This window comes from Macrotis lagotis, chromosome 8 (genome assembly GCF_037893015.1).
Source record: "Macrotis lagotis isolate mMagLag1 chromosome 8, bilby.v1.9.chrom.fasta, whole genome shotgun sequence".
Taxonomy (NCBI): domain Eukaryota; kingdom Metazoa; phylum Chordata; class Mammalia; order Peramelemorphia; family Peramelidae; genus Macrotis; species Macrotis lagotis.
In genome coordinates this window covers 30,564,546-30,589,123 of record NC_133665.1, presented here as the reverse complement: position 1 = coordinate 30,589,123, position 24,578 = coordinate 30,564,546, and the positions used below count along the sequence as shown (strand labels likewise).

The 24,578-nt window shown below is 34.5% G+C and overlaps 1 protein-coding gene and 1 long non-coding RNA gene across 4 annotated transcripts in view; one reads left to right on the top strand and one right to left on the bottom strand.

The window, feature by feature from the left end:
- The window catches only part of LOC141495393 (uncharacterized), a 36,022-nt gene extending 31,813 nt beyond the window's left edge, over positions 1-4,209 (top strand). The window contains exon 3 of the long non-coding RNA XR_012470756.1: positions 1,353-4,209. This is a non-coding gene — a long non-coding RNA (uncharacterized LOC141495393). The remainder of the gene's footprint in view (positions 1-1,352) is intronic.
- Positions 1-24,578, bottom strand: part of KIF27 (kinesin family member 27) — a 151,669-nt gene that overhangs the window by 20,002 nt on the left and 107,089 nt on the right. For all 3 annotated transcript variants that reach the window (XM_074196641.1, XM_074196642.1, XM_074196643.1), the window contains 4 exons: positions 10,434-10,610; positions 9,649-9,864; positions 5,830-6,036; positions 1,540-1,738 (listed from right to left, as the gene is read on the bottom strand). In XM_074196641.1, the coding sequence (XP_074052742.1) occupies positions 1,540-1,738; positions 5,830-6,036; positions 9,649-9,864; positions 10,434-10,610 (799 nt within the window). The remainder of the gene's footprint in view (positions 1-1,539; positions 1,739-5,829; positions 6,037-9,648; positions 9,865-10,433; positions 10,611-24,578) is intronic.

Below are 24,578 nucleotides of genomic sequence, written 5' to 3'. Positions count from 1 at the left end.
TCCACCATTCTACACATTTTGCTAATATTTAGCTTCTTTATCTTTAGAGTAATCACCTGGCAAAGAACTCTCTCTACCAAATTAGGTTGGACCTTATCTATAATTTACATAGTCTTTCGAGGCTAGGTGGTGCAGTGGCGTAGTGGATAGAGCACCGGCCCTGGAGTCAAGAGTACCTGAGTTCAAATCTGACTTCAGACACTTAATAATTACCTAGCTGTGTGGCCTTGGGCAAGCCACTTAACCCCATTTGCCTTGCAAAAACCTAAAAAAAAAAATATTGAATATAATTTACAGTCTTAAGAGAGTTTCCCCAGACCCTGGGACCAATTACAGTCTGGATAGGGCAGAGGTGAGACTTGAACCAGGTCTTCCTTGTTTGAGGCCATCTCTTTTATCTATTATATCATGCTGCCCAATAGATTTTATTTTTTTTTAGGGTTTTTTTTTTTTGCAAGGCAAATGGGGTTAAGTGGCTTGCCCAAGGCCACACAGCTAGGTAATTATTAAGTGTCTGAGACCGGATTTGAACCCAGGTACTCCTGACTCCAGGGCCGGTGCTCTATCCACTACGCCACCTAGCCGCCCCCAATAGATTTTAAATAAGATTTTAAATACAAATTTTAAGTTCATTTTCAAGAAACTGGTTTCTAATCATTTTCTAATCAATGATGTAAAACCACCCACTTTTTTTGTTACTGGATCTCTCCTGCAGGTATGGTTGAAATGGAAGTATAGTAACAGAACTTTAATGATTTAAGAAGTTTTCAAATAAATGTCATGGAAACTAATTATATAAACATGAAATGTAAAAACAAGAATAACATTTAATTTTAATATAGTGTTTAAAAGCAGTAATAATTTAAAACAATATTTAAAATATCACTTTTCTAAACATTTAAAAAAGTCACAAATTAATTGGCTGAACGAGATCCCAATGAGTTTGTTGGAATGTAGTAAGATTTTTTTTTTGGTCTTTAATATTTCAAATCACTATAGCCTTCTTGACTTTATACTCACATTACTTCTTTTGGGACCCTCTTAAAACTCATTCCAAGCTTCAGATTCAGGGTAATCAGGATTAAACACTCAGAAGGAACACCTGGGGGGGGAGGGGAGGGAGGGTCTCTGGCAGAGGTTTTGTCACTAATGCAACTCTTTACTGTACTGGCCCTGTGACCAGATAACATGAAGATCACCTTCAGAAGAAATACTCCATCAGAGCTAACTGATGGAAGACCAATGTGTGCTAACAATAGGAATCTTAATGGACTATACTGACTATATGGTGATGAATTTTGAGAATAATCTAGTTAGAGATTCTAATAAAACTCTCATCTTTTCTGTCTTAGATAGAAAAAATGACTTTGCCTTCTGCTGAAAGGAATACTGGGCTGGACAAAAAAGTAACAACTACTATAAAAGAAAGATAATTTTAAAACTATACATTGAACAGCTGTGTATTACTTTTTCTCTTATACTCTTATAGCCTCGCCCTTCCCACTAGTGTTCATACATTTCATCAAACAGAAAAAATACCTTTGAAATTCTGTAAGAGTAATTGCATCTTTTGTTCATGCTCCTTCTGCTGAAGAGTTAGCTGTCTGTCACTCTGCAGCTTGAGATGCTCTAACGCAGACTCCAGTTCACGAATCATGTTGTCCTGTTCCTGAATCTTCATTTTAATTTCTTCATTTTCTAACTTTAATTTACGCTCAGCTTCTCGTAAACTAACAACCTACCAAAATATAATATTTTAACTTTTTAATTATGTTTCAGGTTACCTGATTGTTTTCCTTAGTGTACATAAAGATGACTTTTTAGAGTTAGTGTAGCATCAGTGGACAAACCAAGGCATGTGGACTTTTATAACTCTAACATCAATATAAAAGAATTTGGCACTTAGCATTTGTTAAAAATATGAATTATATTGAATTTCATTCAAATCAAGAAACTGTGTATACTACCTTGCTCAGTGCCTAGCATACATGCACAGGTGCTTAATAAAATTCTTATTGATTACCTGCAATGCACTGTGTCAGGCAATGCAGACAAAGATAAACTCTAACATGGTCCCTCGCCTTACAGAAGTTTTTCTCTAAATATAATACAGATGAGATAGTAAGTACAAAGGGAGAGATCTGTAAAAAGTACTTCGGAGAAGTGAGAGAAAGAGGACTTCTAGATTGGGGGTAGGGGGAAGTGGAATGAACGATTTTAAGGATGCAGGATCATGTCTGTATTAGACCCTGAAGGAAGGGAAAGGTTTTAACAGGTGGTATCTAGAAGGGAGGAGAGGAATTCATTTAAGGTCTGAGATTTGACATGAGCAAAAGGAATGGAGACTAAAGATGCCATGATGAGAAAGGGGTGGAAGGAATGAAACAGTCCAATTTGGTTAGAATGCATCTTTATATAAAAGGGAATATTGTGAAAGACAGGTAGAAAGGTAGGGTGGATCCAGACTGAGGAGCACTACCATGCTTACAGAACTGGTGATTACTTGTAGATAACTGGGAGATACTTAAAGTGCATGAGCATGCAAAGTGATGTGCTCAGTTCTATTCATTGGGAAGCTCATGCATATACACAGTGATAGGAAGCATGGATTGCCACAAGGAAAGCCTAGAAGATGCAAGGCTTTTAATCAGACTAGTAGTAATGAAAAAGAAGCTAGGGATAAAATAAGTTGGAGAGAAGATGAAAAGGAAAATAAAATCCAGAATTTTATAAGCTATTAGGTTGGTGGTGCTTTCCACAAAGATAGGTAAGTCAGGAAAAGAGAGAAGTTTCAGGAGTAGAGGAAAATAAGATATCCAGCCAAGTTAAAAAAGATGGACTCTGGGAAGAGGCCAAGGAAAGAGATAGATTTGGGAGTCATCTACATAAAAGTGTTCACTGAAACCATGAGAATAACTGAGATTAAAGAGATTATCAAGGACAAATCTTTGAATGATGCCTAACTCTAGCCAATGGGTTCCAGGGATGAGGGGAAATACAATCAGAGAAGAAAAACAAGTTTGTCAAGATTTGTCTCCTCCCTCCCAAGAAATTTTTCTGGTAGGATGGTTTCAATTTTTATTTTGCACTTTTTTGTTTTTAGAATTATTTCTCTTAAAAGAAAATTAAGAAGCTAAATCTTTTAAAACCACTTAACACTACTCTCTCCTAGCATAAGCCCAGAAAATGGATGTTAGAGTTGTGCCATTTAATTTCAAACTCTCTAGTAGATTCTTTCTGTGCATTGACTATGTGACTGCTTTTAAGCTACAAAATAGATATTCTAAGGTTTATAGTAAAAACACCAAATAACTGTCTAACATTTTTTATAAATGGCTTGAATAATGACATTAATCATGCCCATCAAATGCGCAAATGAAATAAAAATAAGTGGGGATGACGATATATTTGATGAGAATGAGGACCCATAAAAATCTCTATAGTCTAGAATGCTGGGGTAATGAAACCTAATAGGAATAAATAAAAAGTCTTACACTTAGATTTTAAAAAATAAAATGATGGAGAGATCTGGCAGAACAATAGGTATCTGAGAAGGATCTGATCACAAATTCAGTATGAGTTAAAATTGTAAAATGACAACTTAAGGAAAATGGGCTACTTTAAATGAGACATAGTACCTAGAAAGAGGGAAGGGATAGTCTTGTACTCCATTTCTGAATATTATATTTTAGGAATGACACTGAATAAAATGATATTTAGCATGGAAAAAGGAAGACTTGGGGGACTTGTGATAGGTACCTAAAGGGCAATCTTGTGGGAAAAGGATTAGATTTATTATTATTATTAGATTATTTATTATTATTATTAGATTTATTTATTAGATTTATTCTACCTGGCTTTACAGGACAGAAGCTAGAAACAAAGAAAAGTAAATTTTAGTTTTAAAAGGAAGATGTCCTCACAACCAGCTATTAAAAAATAGAATAGGAGTTGGTTCGTCTCCTCATTAAAAATCTTAAATCAAAGCTTTAATGACCATGTCGTGGTTATGTTGTAGAAGGGATTCTTGATCAGCACTAGATCACTTCAGGGGCTCTTTTCCAATTTTGATGATCTCTTTGAATATCTTGCCTTATACTTCCTATGTGTGCTAATGCAAATTATATACTAATCATGAGTTCCCTCCTTTTCCTTTTAAAAACCTATCCTTGGGGGCGGCTAGGTGGTGCAGTGGATAAAGCACCGGCCTTGGAGTCAGGAGTACCTGGGTTCAAATCCGGTCTCAGACACTTAATAATTACCTAGCTGTGTGGCCTTGAGCAAGCCACTTAACCCCATCTACCTTGCAAATAAAAAAAAACAACCTAAAAAAAACCCTATCCTTGAAAAACTGATATGTTATAACATTCACTATACATACATGAGAGGTTTCTTCCTCCTAGAAGCTTATATTCTAAAAATTACTTCCTTTTGCAGTTTTGTCCAATTGGGGAAAATGCAAAGTTAAAAACTGGGAAGCAGTAGCTAACAGGTAATTTCATAAATTCTGACCCCCTAAACAAAAATTAAAGACCTTCCCCACTTGTCCTCAGTATTTCAAATATTTATAATTCATCGCTAATGGGTATATTCCCTATACTGTGATAAAAAAAAAAGATACATCATTTGGTAGCTAAGTAGTTGGTCCTTGTAAAATAGGAATATAATCCACTGTCAGAATCCCTGTGAAAGTCTCTCCAGCTTGGGCAAACCAATCATCTAAATCATCATTGAAAAGCACTATGATGTCACTACCATGCTTTCATGAGACAGAATAACTTTGGTGAAAGCCTCCCTTATCTTTCTAGACACGGGATTTTCTTCCTTTCACGTACCCTTTTTGGATTTATGGGAGTTGTTTTAATACCTAAGCTTAGAGGGAAAGTTGTTAACTCTCTGATATACTTTTTATGCAGGGTTTATAGCAAAATATAAGACTTTTCTAGGCTGTTATCCATTACTTTTTAAATAAAATTCTTTTTATATATATCATTTAAAACACTAAATGTACTAAAATTTCATCATTGATGTTTTATTTTAAATTACTTCTTATTTTTTTGGATTTTATGTGGTTTCTTATAAGAAAAAGACAAATAAAATGGGAGATTTTTTTAATATAATAAAACCTCACAAGTTTGTATTAAATGAGAGGGAGGTGAAAAACTCTTTTGAGATTTAATAAAATGTTCAAATTTTATAAAATAACATAAAATAAAATAGTAATTAGATTATTATATGTTCAAATAAAGGTGAAATATATTATATATATATGTATATTATTACTGCAGTTATGAAATCTCATCCTAATGTCTACCTACTAAAGGAAGAAAAAGCCAGAGCTGGTGAAGGGCCCTATTTGTCATTAATTCAGATATAAAGTCCAAATTTGTGAGTTTTGTTGTTTTTTTTTTTACTAAAAGAATCAACAAACACAGAATAACATTTTGATAGCTTAATCTGGAATGGGGGAAAGCATCCTACAATGAAGCAATGCTTCAATTTATAGCCAAGGTAGGGACAAGACCAGTCTTCCAAAATGTGGCCTGCCACATTTGCCTGGCAGTACCATTTTATGTGGCCCCCTGTGGATTTACTAAATGCTGAACTACTGCAGAGCTCTCAGTAAAATGACAAATCAAAATATATTGTCTATTGTTTCAATAAAAACTTTTAAAATTAAGATTGGACAAAACTGGACTATACTATTGGGCTTTTGATAAAATATAGACTTTAAACCTTTTTGTAAAAACATTTCAAATTGAATAATTTGATTGATGTTTCTTTGTATAAACTATGCAATTAATGTTCAGTCACTTAAAAAAAACAAACCTTGTTGAAGTATTTGTAAAGAATAGCTCTGATATCAGCAGGAGTTAGGCAAATCAGTTTTTCCATAACATTTGTCTCACTCTGGGTCAGGCTTTGGAAAGAGGCTCTAAGTGAATGCTGACGACTCTGGATAATTTCATTCTTGTAATCAATTGCAGCTTCCAGTGCTTCAATCCCTTCTTCAAGCTGGAAAAGATGATGTTCTTCCTAAAGATAAAACACAATAGGAACCACTGAATTTCAAATGAAAGGGTTCTATAGTTGGGCCTCTTCACAATTTCACTGTTGAACCTCCTTCCTTTTTGCCTTCAATCTTTCCCAACATCAGAGGCTTTTCTAAAGATTCCTGTCTTTTCATTATGTAACCAAAGTATTTCAACTTTAGTATTTGTCCTTCCAATGAGTAGGCTGAATTAATTTCTTTAAATAACTAATTTCTTTAAATTCTTTAAATAAAGCCTTTTCTGTCACCATAATTTGGAAGTATCGCATCTGTGGCACTCTACTTTCCTTACAACTGGACTCTCACAACCAAACATGGTTTTGACTACAATAGGTATCTTTGTCAGCAAGATGTCTCTGCTCTTTATTATGCTACCCAGATTTGCCATAGCTTTCCTTACGAAGAGCATACATCTTTTAATGGCTGTAGTTGCTGTCTGCAGTGATCTTTGAGTCCAAGAATATAAAATTTGACCTCTCCTCCCTTTTATTTGCCAGAAAGTAATGGGATCAATTGCCATACAGCCTTAAGGATCTAATATATAATAAAAAGTGTGGGCTTTAAAAAAAATCTTAGAATATGATAGAAAAGGAAACATAAGAACTCAGAATGAATTTCATGTTAACAAAAAGAAAACCTTGGGAACTATTATTGATGATCATTATTGTCTTAGAAGTTCTTGAAAACTGTATTGATTTGTCTTTGAAATAGCATCAATTTATACACTGTGACCCAAAGAGTACAACTTTTACTTCTAGTCCTAACAATGGTAACAGATTGTTGATAGTGTGTATACACACACACACACACACACACACACACACACACACACACACACACATATATACATTTATATATACTTGTATATGTGTAAAGGGAAGGGTGGATGGAAAAGGGGAGAATGTCAATATATGTCTCAGCAAGAATTTGAAATATTTTTATTTCAAGCTGGGAAAAGGTATGCTGACATCTAGAACTTTATATTGGAAATTCAGAAGAAAAATACATGATAATTTATCCTACCAATGTCTGAATGAGACACTCCCCACCTTTTACAACACAGTTTTAAACTATATCTGACAGGATAAGTGTTGAAAACATTGTTCAGTATTCATTCTATTTTTCTGAAGAGTCACTTAAGGAACAAAATTCATTATCAGAAAATTTTAAAAAAATTCATAGGAGCTAATTTTTTTGATATAATCAATTCCTAAATCCATATGGAACATAGTGGAGATATCTCCTAATGAGTTAAAAATACAAAAATTAACTATTTTTAATGCATGTTATTTCATAGGAAATGTCCTCATGTTTTTTACCTGCATTAATTATAACAATTCAACTACACACATTTTTATGGCACTTAAACAACATGATAAAGTTGGAAGTTGGATGATGATTCCTATTCTACAAATAAGGCTCCAAAAGTTGAAATGATTTATCCAAAACCACACAAAGGGTCAAAACTAGGATCCGAATCCAGGTTATAAAGCAGGCTTAGAGTGAGGCTGGTCCACTGTGCCTTGCTCTGCCCTGTGAATCTATGAAGTAGTTCCACCCCTACAACCCATGAATAACAAGGTTCTACAGATTAAAATGTGTGAAGTTCTTGAGTATATACCTTGACACTGAGGAGGGACAAGTAGCTTCAATAAAAAGATGCCAGGTAGAATGAGAATCCAAGTTGTGATTAAAAAAAATTTTTTTGTCATGAAAATTCACCAAGGAGATGAGAGTAATCAAGAGTTGACTTCACATGCTAGATTATTTAAATTCAAATACTTACGCTTTAAATCAAAGTGTGATTATTTGTCGATTTCTAAACTTCTAAGCATCCTACACCAGAAGAGATAACTAGAATTTTATCACTCATATGAAGCAATCCAGTCGGATTATAAGGGGAAAAGGATTATTGTTGGAAGAAAAAGTATATTCTGAACTAGTTTTAAATAAATGAGAAGTTGTCTAAACCCAGACATACTGGTGGTGATGGTATCATGGTAGAGTATTAAAGTGATTTATCATCAACTGGCCAGTCTCTATATGGCAGTACTGATAATCTTTATAAATGAATGGACAGCAGGTAGCATTACCTTTAAAACTGCAAAAGCAAAGTATAATTATATTAACCTAGAATATAGTTTTTAAGAATCCATATTTAATAAAGCAAGTCTCAGAGAATAAAAAGGGGTTCAGTAAAATGATAGCTATGATGTAGCTCTTCTTCTCTGCACACCACTGCCACCTCCTCCACCCTTTCCATACTAAACTTCACCTACCTTGCCATTCAATAGACTTATCAATAGATGATTCTCTTCCCACATCATTACCCATCATGTTGCTTCTGCTAATGCCATCTCCTGTACATAAATATTTAAGATGCATTTGTGTATGATGATCATTTTTCTTTTCTATGAACATGGCATACACCATTACTGTAATTTATACCTTTTCTAACTTGGTTAGGTGCAGACCCTTTTCTGTAAAGTCAAACCTTATCTCTGTAAAGTCAAACCTTTCACCTATTTTAAGATCTGGCTCAATGCATTGCCCTGTAACCAGTATTTCTTGGTCCTAATCTATTATTTGTGCCATTATCCAAAACTTATTTAGATTTGAGGGAAAGAGACTGGAATCTCTTTGATGGGCAGGATTATGTTTAAAACTTCCTTTTGTTTTTTCCATAGTCCAGATATGGTTCTGGGCACAAAGGTGTTCATTAAATATTATTTTTTAATGCTCTTCCACCTATAATTTTCAGTAGCATAGAGCTCTAATTTGGTAGTGTTACCCAATTATCAGAAAACCAAACTTTATGATTGCAAAGTCTACAGTGGGCCACTGTCTACTTGAAGTATTTCAGAAGCCATTTACTCCTCAGTCTGATTCTACACAGCCACCAATAAAGCTGATTTAATTACCATAAAATAGTTTCATACTGGCACATCTTCTATACACCATAGATTTACTCCTACCTTCCCTTGTTTTCCTACAGCCCTCCATGACAAACCCCCAAAAGCCTCCCCATGACTCACTATTCCCAGTTTTTCCAACTTCTCTTGGATCTCTTATGCTGGGTTTTGTTTTTTTTGGTTAGGATAATAGACACTTATTTCCAGAAAAATTTCAGCTACCAAAAAGCCATAGGTGGTTTTACCAACAATTAAAATTTTTTAGGAGACAAGATGCCTGGGGATTTGGAAGCTATTAATCTAACTAATAATTTATATTGTTATACAAATGTTTAATGAAAGGAGAGAATGTGATCCACAATAAAAAGATTTATACCTAAAATTACTTGAATATTTATAAATGGTTGGCTTATTATACTTGTCTGTGAAGAACACAGTGGTCCTACTATTTCTATTTATGCCAGCCAAGAGCATTGTTCATAAAGCTCTAAGAGTGAGGACTCCACAATATATATACAATCATGTTTTACTGTATTAAATTGATTTCATTTGTTGAATTCATTACAGTTGGAGATTCTAATGAATTTTAAAATTTATCAGATTTTGTTTACCTGACAGAGATTGAGGAATTATTCAAGTTACGCATTAGTACAGCACTTCCAGTTCCAGTGAATATTGACTTACTTCAGGAGATAACATTCTACCATTTTTAATTTTCTCTTCGACACTATTTCTTCTTCTTTGTAGCTGATCTTTCTCTTTCTGAAGATTCTGGATTTCTTCTGAAATCTTTATTTGTTCCTCAGGTGGAATGCTCTGGAGCTGCAAGCTTCTATTAGCCAACTCTTGGTCCAACAAGTTCAGACGAGTTGATAGTTTCAAACTATCTTTGTTTAAAGCCTAAAAGACAACCCATCCCACCCCTCAAAAAGTTAACTTAAAGTGTATATGAGAATAAAAATGTTGCAAAAACAAAATTTGAAAGTTGTGTTTCCATTTTATATAGGTATGAGATAAAAATCAAGGTAAGAATCATCACTATTTATAAAAGTATTCCCATTAACTACTTTGAATGGTGGCCCTGAAAAATTTTCTGAAAAGGCCCTCCCTTTTATTAATTGCAAAATTAAAACCTTTCTTATAGAAGACCTCTCTCATTTGATGGGTTTCCACGAAAAATCAGCTTAAAAAGAGAATTATAGGAGAGTCATAGGTGATGACTTGTAGTTATTCTTGAGTTATATTTTCAAGTCTTTTACCCAACAACCAAAGTTCACTATGAAACTTCTAGGAATGCTTTTTCAGAACATTAAATTGTTACAAGTTTGCTTATAAATTTTGGTCTTGAAAAACTGGGCCATTTACTATTTAATAAATGGCAAAAAGAACATGAAAATTTTATTCCTTTCACTTCTTTATAGGGCAATAACCCATTTCTAAGTGGAGACACAACTCTCAGAGCCAGGTACCTGACTAGATCGCAACTTCTTATTTTCCAAGTGATTCTTCTCTTGTAACAATGCTTCCTTCTTGGAAACAATTGCCTCCCTTTGTTTTAAGTCTTCCTCCAGCTCAGCTAATTCTTGATGTTGATGAAGGACTCTTTCTACTTCTTCATCTAACCACTTCTTTTGTTCATCCAGTTTCTGCATTAAAAAATTCAGAGACATGTCATTTGTTTCAGTTTTTCCCATGTAATGGTTGGCAACAAAAATAAATCAGAATCTATGGAGTAGAATAAATTTAAATATCTAGAATCATAAAATTTTAAATGACACTAATAATGATTATCTTATGAAATTACAAAATGGTAACTCTAATTAGTACATTTAGGATGAAAGAAATTTTCCTATTTAAAATGAGGATCTGTTTTTTGAAAAATAGATAAAGCTAAATTAGTCTTAAAGTCAAAAGGGGGCAGCTAAGGTGGCATAGTGGATAAAGCACCGGCCTTGGAGTCAGGAGTACCTGGGTTCAAATCCGGTCTCAGACACTTAATAATTACCTAGCTGTGTGGCCTTGGGCAAGCCATTTAACCCCATTTGCCTTGAAAAATAAACAAATAAAGTCAAAAGGGTAACAATTTTAAATATTTAAAGTTGGGGACAGCTAGGAGGCACAGTGGACAGAATACTGGCCCCAGAGTCAGGGGGACCCGAGTTCAAATCCAGCCTCCGACACTTAATAATTACTTAGGTGTGTGACCTTGGGTAAGTCACTTAACCCCCCTCTTTTGCAAGAACAAAAAAAAATAAAGTTAGTTCCTAGAGAAGATACTATGCTTTTATTTTCATTGTTAATAAAAGAAAATCATTATAAAATAAAATATTGTGTATTTTAAATAGATCAACATAAAAGTCATAAAAAATGAAAATATTCTCTAAAAGAAAGAGTTTAGTTGCTCTCCAAAATCAAGAAATTCCAGCAATAGGAATATGCCTTTGAAAATTATATTGTGAACCCCTTGGACCTGAGTTGGTTAAATTGGCTAAGGTGCTATGTGTAATCTTGGCAACTCAAATAAAAGGTGATAATCCCAGAAGCTGGATTATTATCTTTAGTTCACCCAGAAGAACAAAAGGGGACTGAATGTCAGGGAAAAACCAAGAAATAAGAAATGGAATTAGAAGAAAAGAATTGGGTTATAAAGGAAGCAATACACATGAGAATCTAACATTGCCAGGAAATCAGATTTGTGTACCTTAATTTCATTATATGTGTTATCTCTGCCTGCTGGTCTCTGTGCTTTTTTTCCTCCATCTGTAGTAAGTGGACCCTAATTCTACACTCCTTTAAGAACTCTTCCCTATAAACCCTTCAACCATAAGAAAATTCTAAGTACCACCAAAGTGAAGAAATTAAATAATTTAGAGCTATTTCACCCAACTCAATGTCAATAAATCTGACAATCTAAGTGAAACAGATGAAATTTACAAAAATAGAAATTGCTCAGATTAACAGAGTAGAAAATCAAATACTTAATCCCATTTCAGAAAAGCTTTCAATTAACTCCCAAAGAAAAAAATCTCCAGGGCCAGATGGATTTACAAATAATCTTAGCAAACATTTAAGAATAATTAATTCCAATTTTATGTAAACTATTTGGAAAAAAAAATAGGTGAAGGAATTTCTATCAGATTTCTTCTATGACACCAATTTAGTGTTGACACTTAAATCAGGGAAAGATAAAAAGAAAATTGTAGAACAATTTCCCTAATGAATATTGATGCAAAAATTTAAAATAAAATATTAGCAAAGTTATCACTAGGTAAATACATTATGATTAGGTAGGATTTATACCAGGTATCAGCATAACTCAATATAACATTAGCAAAACTAAACATAAATCATGATTATTTCAATAGATGCTAAAAAAAAAGCTTTTGTCAAAATTCAGCACCCATTCCTATGAAAAATACTAAGGAGCACAGGAATAAATGTAATTTTCCTTAAAATGATAAGCAGTATCTATTTAAAACCACCAGCAAGCATTATATGTAATGGGGATAAACTAGCAACACTCCCAATAAGATCAGAGGTGAAACAAGGATACCCACTGTCACCACTAGTATTCAAAATTTTTTAGAAATGTTAATTTAAGCAATTAAGGGAAGAAAAAGAAATGGAAGGGATTAGAATAGGTAATAAGGAAACAAAATTCACACTCTGCAGATGATGTGATGGTACACTTAAAAGAATCTTAGAAAATCTAAACTAAAAACTACTTGAAACAATTAGCAACTTTCGTAAAGTTGCAGGATATAAAATTAAACCCATATAAATCACCAGCCTTTCTATATTATATTACCAACAAAGCAGAACAGCAAGAGATAGAAAGAAAAATTCCATTCAAAGTAACTGTAAACAATATAAAATACTTGAGGAGTCTACCTACCAAGACAAACTCAGAAACTATATGAAAACAATTAGAAAACACTTTTCACACAAATAAAATCAGATCTAAATAACTGGACAAATGTCAATTGCACATGGGTAGGCTTAGCTAATAATAAAAATGACAATTCAAACCAAATTAAATTACTTATTCATTGCCATACCAATCAAACTACCAAAAATTTATTTTATAGAGCCAGAAAAAAAGTGACAAAATTCATCTGAAGGGACAAAAGATCAAGATATCAAGGAGATTATTGAAAAAAATGCAAAGGAAGGAGAACTGCCATATTAGATCTAAAATTATATGATAAAACAGCAGTTATCAAAACTGTTTGATACTGGCTAAGAAATAGAGTGGTGGATCAGTGGACTAAGATTAGATACAAAAGAAACAGTAGTAAATGACTACAGTAATCTACCATTTGATAAACTCAAAGATGCCAGCCTCTGGATAAGAACTTGCCCTTTAACAAAAACTGGGAAGACTGAAAGATACTATGGGAGAAACTAGACAAAGACCAACATTTATCACACCCTATACTTTTCCTTCATTCTTGAAGAGACCATGACATCAGGGGGGTGATTTCATGACAAGCACATGCTGTGCTAAATCACCAGTCTCACTTTCTCCTCCAGAGCCATCTGGATCCAGTGGCCAAATATGAGTCAGGATTACTAGAGGTAGATCTGGATGTGAGGTAATCAGGGTTAAGTGACTTGATTAAGATCACCATCTAGTAAATGTTTGAGTCTGGATTCGAACTCCCGTCTTCCTGACTCCAAGGTCAGGATTTTATCTACTACCCCATCTAGCTACCAAGATAAGTCAAAATGGGTGCAGAATTTAGACCATATCAAAAATAATAAAAGATGATACCATAAACCAGTTAGGAGAACCAGAATTAATTTATCTGTCAAACCTATGGAAAGTAGAGGACTTTAATGACCAAATAAGAGATAGAGATCATAAAATACGAAATGGATAATCCTAATTACGTTAAATTAAAAAGTTTTTGAACAAAGAAAAACAATGCACAACCAAGATTAAAAGGCTTCAGTGAGCTGGGAAACAATTTTTACAGTGAGTGTTTCTGATAAAGGATTCATTTCTGAGTGAAATTTATAAGAATATAAGTCATTCCCCAATAGACAAATGGTCAAAGGATATGAACAGGTAGTTCTAAGATGAAGAGATCAAAGTTATCTATAGTCATGTGAAAAAATAATTATTGATTAGAGAAATGGAAATTAAAACAACTGAGGTACCATCTCACCTATCAGATTGGTCAATACAACAAAAAAGGAAAGAGATCAATGTTGGAGGGGATGTGGGAAAAGTGGGATACTAATGAATAGTTAGTGGAGCTGTGAAACTGATCCAAACTTTTTGGACAGCAATTTGGAACTACACCCAAAGGGCAATAAAATTGCATAGTTTCTGATCCAGCAATACCTATCTGTATCTTAAAAAGATCAAAAGAATGGGTAAAAAGTCTACATTTACAAAAATATTTATTGCAGTTATTTTTTGTGGTGTCAAAGAACTGGAATGGCTGAAAAATTGTGGTATATGAGTATGATGGAGAATTAATGTTCTGTAAGAAATCATGAAGGACTTCAGAAAAGTATGGAAAGACTTGTATGAACTGATGCTGAGTGAAGTGAGCAGAACCAGAAGAACATGATACACACTAATGGCAACACTGTATGACGATCAACTCGGACTGACTTGACTCTTCTCAGCAGTGCAATATGATGAAAAACAATTCTAAAGGACTTGTGTAGAAAATACCATCCACATCCAGAGAAGAAACTATGAAGTCTGAAGGCAGAACAAAGTACATGATTTTCAATTTTAAAAATTTGTTTTATGGTCTTTTTCTCTCATGTTTTTTTTTTGTTTTGATTCTTCTTTTACAATATGACTAACATGGAAATATGTTTAACATATTTATTAGATTACTATATTAGATTACTCTGTCAAGGAGAAGGGTGAGGAAAGGAAGAAAATATAGAAGTCAAAACCTTACAAAAATGATTTTTGAAAACTATCTTTACATGTAGTTGAAAATTTTTTTTAAAAATTGTGTGAGTGCCAGATATGGAAATACTATGTGGGGTTGTAGGGATGTGGGAGGAAACCCTGTTAATTTTTCCAATCCACAAAATACTAGAGTTGTCCCTCAGTGATAATGGAATTCAAGATTTCTTAACCATCAACTCCTCCTTGGCTATTAGTCAGTACTAGAGAAGGCTTCATAGCCCTGTAAATAAGACCTAAATAACTTTATTTAATCACAATAACCAGTTGAAGACCAATTGCTTTGCAGTATCAAGGAGCCTTAGCTGAAAGACAGTAAGCTTATTACTTTATTAGGAAAGGATCAATGTTCTATTTTCCAGATCCCAGAAGGGTTAGTTGGCAAGGCAGTTTCTGATTAGCAACCAAACTCAGTTACTAATCATTAAGGATTAAATGGTGTATTCATACACAATCTGTAGTCTTTTGAAGGTGACTTGGCAGTTTCCAAGTTTCTGAGGTAGCAGTTGACTGAACAATCAAAAAAGTGGAATTTATAGTTTGAATAAGTGTTATGTTCTGAATGGGAGCATTAATGAAATTATTTAAAGTCAGTGATGATAAAATTATTATATAATGATTAAAATAATAATAAGTTAACAAGATGAGTCCATTATCCTAGTGGTAATGAAGCAGTGAATGGTTCCCTCCATCTGATTGTAAAGTTGGAGATGGGGTAGGTAGAGGATAGTAGAATAGCCACTTATCTACAGTATACCTGTCAAGAAGCCTTTTCCAATCATGCTTATTGGGCCTCCCTCTCTCTTCATTTATCCCAGCAACAGCTTGTTTTACTTAGTTATGTGGAGACTATCTTCCCCATTAAACTGAGCTCATTGACACCACAGGCTGTTCTTTGTTACCCCTTTGCTCAGCATTGTGTCTGGCACATTAGGTGCTGAAAGGCTTGCATGTTGACAACAAATAGAAAATTAATGATGGCCCCAGTTGGAGACATGCTGGCTAACTAAATCACTGTGTGGCCTTCAGAGAGGGCCCTATCTGAGAGGGAGACAAGTCAAGGCTACCGAGGACTCTGGTCATGATAATGGGAAGAGTCTGTACCTGGTATTACTTCTAGAGTTTCATTTTAACTATCTAATAGTCTAGCACATACTTTCTCCATTTGGCTACATTTAGTTAAATTTGTATTTTTCCAACTTCATGTACAATTTTTGCTTGCAGAATCTCATCAGCATGTATCCTATTAATTACCATATATTGTATACTGTCTACAGATGACAATGTTACTGTGGTATAGGATTACCCCAGCCATACATCTTGTATGTCTTGGAAAATAAAATTCACATATTACTAGATAGTGACTGGTAGAGTAATTCAAAGTACTCATACTCACGTAGTCTAAATTACTGTTATCCTGTCATCCCTTTGGCAACAGTTCTGGAGTAGGGACAGAACCTAAGAAGGTCCAGCATGGCAAAAACCAAGACATACTACAAATGATTTAGAAGGCTTGTTTTGTGGTGAAGATTATTACCTACAAATGGGAATTGCTATAGTCATGGTAGAGTTGGAGTTCACCATTCTTTTTCTTCATGAAGAGCACCAGTGCCCCTGTAGATGACATAGATGGCCAGTTAAACTTCCTCCAAAGGTTTGTGGCCAAGAATTTCTTAACATCCTGGGCAAATCAATAAGTGAAACGGTGCTGATAGGATTGAAACCCTTGAAAAAGCTTTGATATCAGGTCAAAGTTTTACATTTCAACTGATAATGGAAGGGAGTACCTGGGTACTAATATATATCCCTACAGGGCAACCATCGAGCTGCAGGTGATCTGCAAGGTGCTCCATGTGGCAGCACAGAACAAATGTCAGCTCAATCATTACCCCAGTCATACTACTGGGAGATGAAGAGAAAGAAAGTTGGGAGGTTTTCCTGATGATCACTACTTGAGGAGAAAAGAGGAAACCAAGATCCAAGTATACAGGACTTGGCCCAAACATCACAAACATGCAAAAGGTTAATAAAGAAAACTTCTCACAAAAAAAAAAAGAATGGAGTCTGCAGAAACTAATGACTCCATGAGACAGCAAGAGCCAGTTAAACAAAATCAAAAAAATAGAAGAAAATGTAAAGTACCTCATCAACAAAACCACTGACCTCGAGAATAGATTGAGGAGGGGCAACCTGAGAATTATTGGACTTCCTGAAAACATTGAAGAGAAAAACAAAAAAGCCTGAACTTAATATTACAGGATCTAGTGATGGAAAACAGCCCTAATATCATGGAACCAGATGGCAAAGTAGTTATTGAAAGAATACATCAATGCCCTCCAGAAAAAGATCCTAAAATGAAAACACCAAGGAATGTTGTGGCCAAATTTCAGAACTATCAGATAAAAGAGAAAATCCTGCAAGCAGCCAGAAAGAAACAATTTAAATATCATGGAGCCACAGCAAGCATCACGCAGGACCTGGCTGCATCAACATTAAGGGATCAAAGGGCCTGGAATGAGATATTTTGAAGAGCAAGGGAGCTTGGAATGCAGCCAAGAATCTACTATCCCGCAAAGCTGAGCCTTCCCTTCCAGGGAAAAAGATGAACATTTAACGAGATGTGAGAATTCCAAAAATTCCTGAGGAAAAGACCAGAGCTAAATAGAAAATTTGGACATCAAACAGAAGGTTCAAGAGACACATGAAAAGATAAAAAAAAAAAGGGAGGGGTGGTAAAAGGAAAAAAAAAAACTGCTATCCAATAAGTTGGAACTGGCTATATCCCAGCATGGGGGAAAAGATTCTCAGAAATCTTGAGAACTGTAACTCTAACAGAGAGAATATACCTAGCCAGAAATGATGGACATTCATGATCTATCCATGAAACTGCTATCTAATGGGATATAACTGGCTTTAACGCCACTTGGGAGAAAGACTCTAATAACTCTCAAGAATTTTAACTCTATTAGATAGAACATACTTAGCTAGAAGTGACAGATACTCAGAATTTTCTATGACTCAGATAGAATGATCTAAAAAACACTACCTCCTTAAAAAGGGGTCCAGTAAAGAGACAGGAGGAGGGAGGGGATTGAATGGGGTAAATCTCATTAGACTAAGAGGTACAAAATACCTATGGTAATAGAGGGGAAGAAGGGAACAGAAAAGAAACTCCTGAATCTTCTCATCAGACTTGGCTTAAAGTCAACCTACACATACTCAGTTAATTTATAAAACATCCAACCTTTCAAGTATTAAAAGGGGAAAAGGGGAGGGGGGACGGAGAAAGGGAAGGGGAATGGGGGAAAAAAAGGGGGAACTGCCAAGGAAGGGAAGGGAAAAGGGAAAAAGGGAAAGGGGAAAGAAAGGGGAGGGGTGATATAGGAGGGCAGACACACTGAACGGGGTGGTATTCAGAAAAAAAATACTGGAGAATATGGATCAAGGGGGGAGGGAGAAATACAAACAGAGGGCAGATAGCACGGAGGGCAATAAAGAATTAGTAATCATAACTTTGAATGTGAATGGGATGAACTCTCCCTTAAAACGTAAGCAAATAGTAGAGTGGATTAAAAACAAGAATCCAACAATATGCTGCTTACAAGAAACTTATTTGAAACAGAGAGATACATATAGAGAAAAGGTAAAAGGTTGGAGCAAAATATATTTTGCTTCGGCTGAAGTAAAAAAAAAGCAGGGGTATGGGGTGGCTAGGTGGCGCAGTGGATAAAGCACCGGCCCTGGAGTCAGGAGTACCTGGGTTCAAATCCAGTCTCAGACACTTAATAATTACTTAGCTGTGTGGCCTTGGGCTAGCCACTTAACCCCATTTGCCTTGCAAAAACCTAAAAAAATAAAAATAAAAAATCAGGGGTAGCAATCCTTATCTCAGACAAAGCAATAGCAAAAATAGATAGCATTAAAAGAGAAAAGGAAGGAAACTTTATCCTCCTAAAAGGTACCATAGACAATAAAGCTATTTCAATATTGAATATATATGCACCCAATAGGACAGCATCCAAATTCTTAGAGGAGAAGCTGAAAGAACTACAGGAAGACATAGACAGAAAAACCCTACTAGTGGGAAACCTCAACCTTCCCCTCTCAGATCTAGATAAATAGAATCATAAAATAAGAAGTTAAGGAGGTAAATATAGAAAGAAGTTAAGGAGGTAAATAAATTGTTAGAAAAACTAGATATGGTAGACATATGGAGGAAACTGAATAGGGATAGAAAGGAATATACCTTTTTCTCAGCAGTACATGGAACTTATACAAAAATTGACCATGTACCAGGACATAAAAACCTAATGATCAACTGCACAAAGGCAGAAATAGTGAATACATCTTTCTCAGATCACAATGCAATAAAAGTCATATGCGATATTGGGCCAAGGAGATACAGACCCAGAACCAATTGGAAAATGAATAACCTCATTTTAAAGAATGAGTGGACCAAAAATCAAATTATAGAAAGAATTAACCATTTTATCCTAGATAATGATAATAATGAAACAACATACCAAAACCAATGGAATTCACTCAAAGCGGCTCTCAGGGATTATATTATAGCTTTAAATGCTTACATGAATAAATTGGAGAAAAGAGGAAATCAATGAACTAAACATACAACTAAAAAAATTAGAGAAAAAACAAATTAAAAAACCCCAATTAAATACCAAATTAGAAATTTTAAAAATTAAAGGAGAAATTAATAAAATTGAAAGCAAAAAAACTACTGAATTAATAAATAAAGCAAAAAGTTGGTATTATGAAAAAAACAATAAAATTGATAAACCTCTGGTCAATTTGATTAAAAAAGAAGAAAACCAAATTGTTAGTATCATAAATGAAAAAGGTGAACTCACCACCAATGAGGAGGAAATTAAAGTAATAATCCAAAATTATTTTGCCCAACTATGCCAATAAATTTGATAATCTAAGTGAAATGGATGAATATTTACAAAAATATAAGTTGCCCAGGTTAAATGAAGAAGCGACTGAATACCTAGACAACCCTATCTCAGAAAAAGAAATTCAACAAGCCATCATTGAACTCCCTAAGAAAATAATCTCCAGGGCCTGATGGATTCACAAGCGAATTCTACCAAACATTTAAGGAACAATTAGTTCCAATTCTATATAAACTCTTTGGCAAAATAGGGGAAGATGGAATTCTGCCTAACTCTTTCTATGAAACCAATATGGTACTGTTACCTATACCAGGAAGAGTTAAAACAGAGAAAGAAAATTATAGACCTATCTCCCTGATGAATATAGATGCAAAAATCTTGAATAAAATCTAAGCAAAATGATTACAAGTTATCACTAGGATAATACATTATGATCAAGTAGGTTTTATTCCAGGAATGCAGGGATAGTTCAATATTAGGAAAACTGTTAGTTATACTCAATTATGTCAACAACAAACCTATCAGAAATTATATGATCATATCAATAGATGCTGAAAAAGCTTTTGACAAAATACAGCATACATTCCTACTAAAAACACTAGAGAGTGTAGGAATAAAGGACTGTTCCTTAGAATAATTAGCAGTATCTATCTGAAACCATCAACAAGCATTATATTCAATGGGGAGAGGCTAGAGGCATTCCCAATAAGATCAGGGGTGAAACAAGGGTGCCCATTATCACCACTACTATTCAATATTGTATTAGAAATGTTAGCTTCAGCAATTAGAGAAGAAAAAGAAATTGAAGGAATTAGAATTGGGAAGGAAGAGACAAAACTCTCACTCTTTGCAGATGACATGATTGTTTACCTAGAGAATCCCAAGAAATCATCCAAAAAACTACTGGAAACAATTAGCAATTTTAGAAAAGTTGCAGGTTATAAAATAAACCCTCATAAATCCTCAACTTTTCTATATATTTCTAAAAAGATACAGCAGGAAGAGCTAGAAAGAGAAATCCTATTCAAAGTAACCTCAGACAATATGAAATACTTGGGAGTCTATTTGCCAAGACAGACTCAGAAACTTTTTGAAAATAATTATAAAACACTCCTCATACAAATTAAATCAGATTTATATAACTGGGAAAATATCAACTGCTCATGGATAGGTAGAGCTAATATAATAAAAATGACAATTCTACCAAAACTAAACTACAATTTAGTGCCGTACCAATCAAAATTCCAGAAAATTACTTTAATGAGTTAGAAAAAATTTTAAGTAAATTCATATGGAGAAATAAAAAGTCAAGAATTTCCAGGAGCTTAATGAAAAAAAAGTGCAAAAGAAGGTAGCTTAACACTACCTGATCTAAAATTATATTATAAAGCATCAGTCATCAAAATGGTTTGGTATTGGCTAAGAAATAGAGTGGTGGACCAGTGGAATAGACTAGGTGTAAAAGCAGGAAATGATTATAGTAATCTGCTGTTGATAAACCCAAACAGTCCTGCGATTGGGATAAAAACTCCCTCTCTGATAAAAACTGCTGGGATAATTGGAAGTTAGTATGGAAGAAACTTAGATTAGACCAACAACTAACACCCTTTACCAAGACAAGATCCAAATGGTTACAGGACTTAGACATAAAAAACAATACTATAAGCAAATTAGAAGATCAAGGACTAGTTTACCTGTCAGATCTATGGAAAGGGGAGCAGTTTATAACTAAGGAAGAGTTGGAGAACATCACCAAAAACAAATTAGATGATTTAAATTACATTATAAATTAAAAAGCTTTTGCACAGATAAAACCACTGTAACCAAGATCAAAAGAAATGTAGTAAATTGGGAAACAATCTTTACAACTAATGATTCTGACAAAGGACTCATTTCTAAAATATACAGAGAACTGAGTGATATTTTTAAAACAAAAAGCCTTTCCCCAATTGACAAATGGTCAAACGATATGCAAAAGCAATTTACAGATGAGGAGATGAAAGCAATCAATAGCCATATGAAAAACTGCTCTAAATCATTAATTATTAGAGAAATGCAAATTAAAACTTCTCTGAGGTACCACCTCAGATTGCCCAATATGACCAGAAAGGATAACGATCATTGTTGGAAGGGTTGTAGGAAACCTGGGACACTATTACACTGTTGGTGGAACTGTGAACTCATCCAACCTTTTTGGAGAGCTATTTGGAACTACGCCCAAAGGGCAACAAAAAATGTGCATACCCTTTGACCCAGCAGTACCACTACTGGGTCTGTACCCTGAAGAGATAATGAAAAAGGGTAAAAACACCACTTGTACAAAAATATTTATAGCAGCCTTGTTTGTGGTGGCAAAGAATTGGAAATTAAGTAAATGTCCTTCAATTGGGGAATGGCTTAGCAAACTTGTATATGTGTGTCATGGAACACTATTGTTCGATTAGAAACCAGTAGGGATGGGAATTCAGGAAAGCCTGGAGGGATTTGCATGAAATGATGTTGAGTGAGATGAGCAGAACCAGAAAAACACTGTACACCCTATCAGCAACATGGGGGTGATGTTCAACCTGGATGGACTTGCTTGTTCCCTCTGTGCAACAACCAGGGACAATTTTGGAGTGTCTGCAATGGAGAATACCATCTGTATCCAGATAAAGAGCTGTGGAGTTTGAACAAATTTCAAGGACTATTCCCTTCAATTTAGAAAAAAAAATCCAAACAGGTATCTTATTATATGATCTTGTTACCTCTTAGACTTTTTGTCTCTTCTTTAAGGATATGATTTCTCTCTGATCACACTCAATTTGGATCAATGTACAACATGGAAACAAAGCAAAGACTGACAGATTGCTTTCCATGGGTGGGTGGGGGAAGGGAAGTAAGATTGGGGGAAAATTGTAAAACTCAAATAATATCTCAAGGACTTTACAGTCTAATCCTTTATATGATCAATAACTTTTCCAGTGTTTAATGAATTATCAGACCCCACTGCCACCAATCTTCTCTTCTCTTTGCTAAACATGCAGTTCATTCATCTGATCTTCAAATGACATGGTTGCCAGTGCCCTTACCATCCGGGATGTTTTCCATTGTGCACACTCAAATTTGTCAACATCCTTCCTAAATTGGGGCACCCAGATTTGAACATGGCATTAAAAATATGAACTTATTAGAGCAGACTCCAGTGAGATTATCAACCACTATGGAAAAGGGAACAAAATTCTGTCAGATACTTTTAAGTTGGAGCAGCTTAGGGTTATGCGTCTAGTATCTGAGGACCAGCTTAGCAAAGCTTGAAGAGGATCATTCCTCAGAAGGTGGACCCCCAACAATTTTTGGCTATAGTCACATATAAAGGAATAGCTAGTAAAATGAAGAGGGATGTGATCTTGGTCTACAGAGGAGGTGCCTACATTATAAAATAAAATATAATTTGAAGTAAAAAAAAACAACAAAAAAGTCACAATCAATGCTCTGCTAAAGGAATCACTATAAATTGACACTGAGATAGCACTCTCTCTTTGGTTTTTGTAAGGCAATGGGGTTGAGTGACTTGCCCAAAGTCATACAGCTAGGTAATTATTATGTTTCTGAGGTAGATTTGAACTCAGATCCTCTTGAATCAGGGTCAATGCTCCATCTACTGCATCTGCCTCTGAGATAGTATTCTTTTTTTTTAATTTTTTTTTAGGTTTTTGCAAGACAAATGGGGTTAAATGGCTTGCCCGAGGCCACACGGCTAGGTAATTATTAAGTGTCTGAGACCGGATTTGAACCCAGGTACTTCTGACTCCAAGGCCAGTGCTTTATCCTATGCCACCTAGCCACCCCGAGATAGTATTCTCTTAAAAATGTTATTCAACCAGAGGGATTCTCTAACAAACAATATTGTCATCTAGTCTAAATTTCATTATTATGTCTTTAAGGATTTCATAGCATACTGGTGTTTTGTGGAAATCAAAATATACTGTTGTCTATGACAACTCCTGTATTAATTATGAAATGAAGAAATGTGGTTAATGTGGCATTATATGTTCTTATTAAATCCACGTTGGTTGACCTCTAGAGAGATGACCCACATTTTACAAATGCTCACAAACCAGCTATTTAATCTGTTCTAGAAATTGACATCAAATTTATGTAGTTCGAGTTTATAAAAATTTTATGTTCCTTCTGAACATAAATGTCCCAAATAAGACATTTTCCCACCCACAGCAAAAGGACTGGATATTAAATTATGCTATTTCATACTTTTTAAAAAAGTATATTAACAATTAGACATGTTATTCTTCCTATGCTTCTTTCAGAATGTCTATTCCTGCCTGTGTGATTTTTAAAATGTTTCAATGGCACTTTTTCCCTAACATCACTATTTACTAACTCTTTTCCTTTCAACTCTCCTCCCCCCATAAAAACCAAAAGAAAAAACCTTGTAACAATAAGTACAGCCAAGTAAAAACAAATGCACACAATGGCCATATTCAAAATTATTTGTTTCTGCATCTTGAGTCCATTACTTCTGTCAGAAGGAATGTAACAAACTTCATTCAGATTTCCTCTGACATGAGATATAATTTGGTCATTGTATAAATTGTTTTCCTGGTTCTATTCATTTCTGGCAACAGCTCTTATTACTCAAGTTTCTCTGAAATTATCTTACTATTTTTATGATGCAATACTATATTCCATCGTATTCATATCACATTTTTATTAGTAATTTTCCAGTTCATGGGCACTCTTTTATAATCTTTCCCCCTCACCCC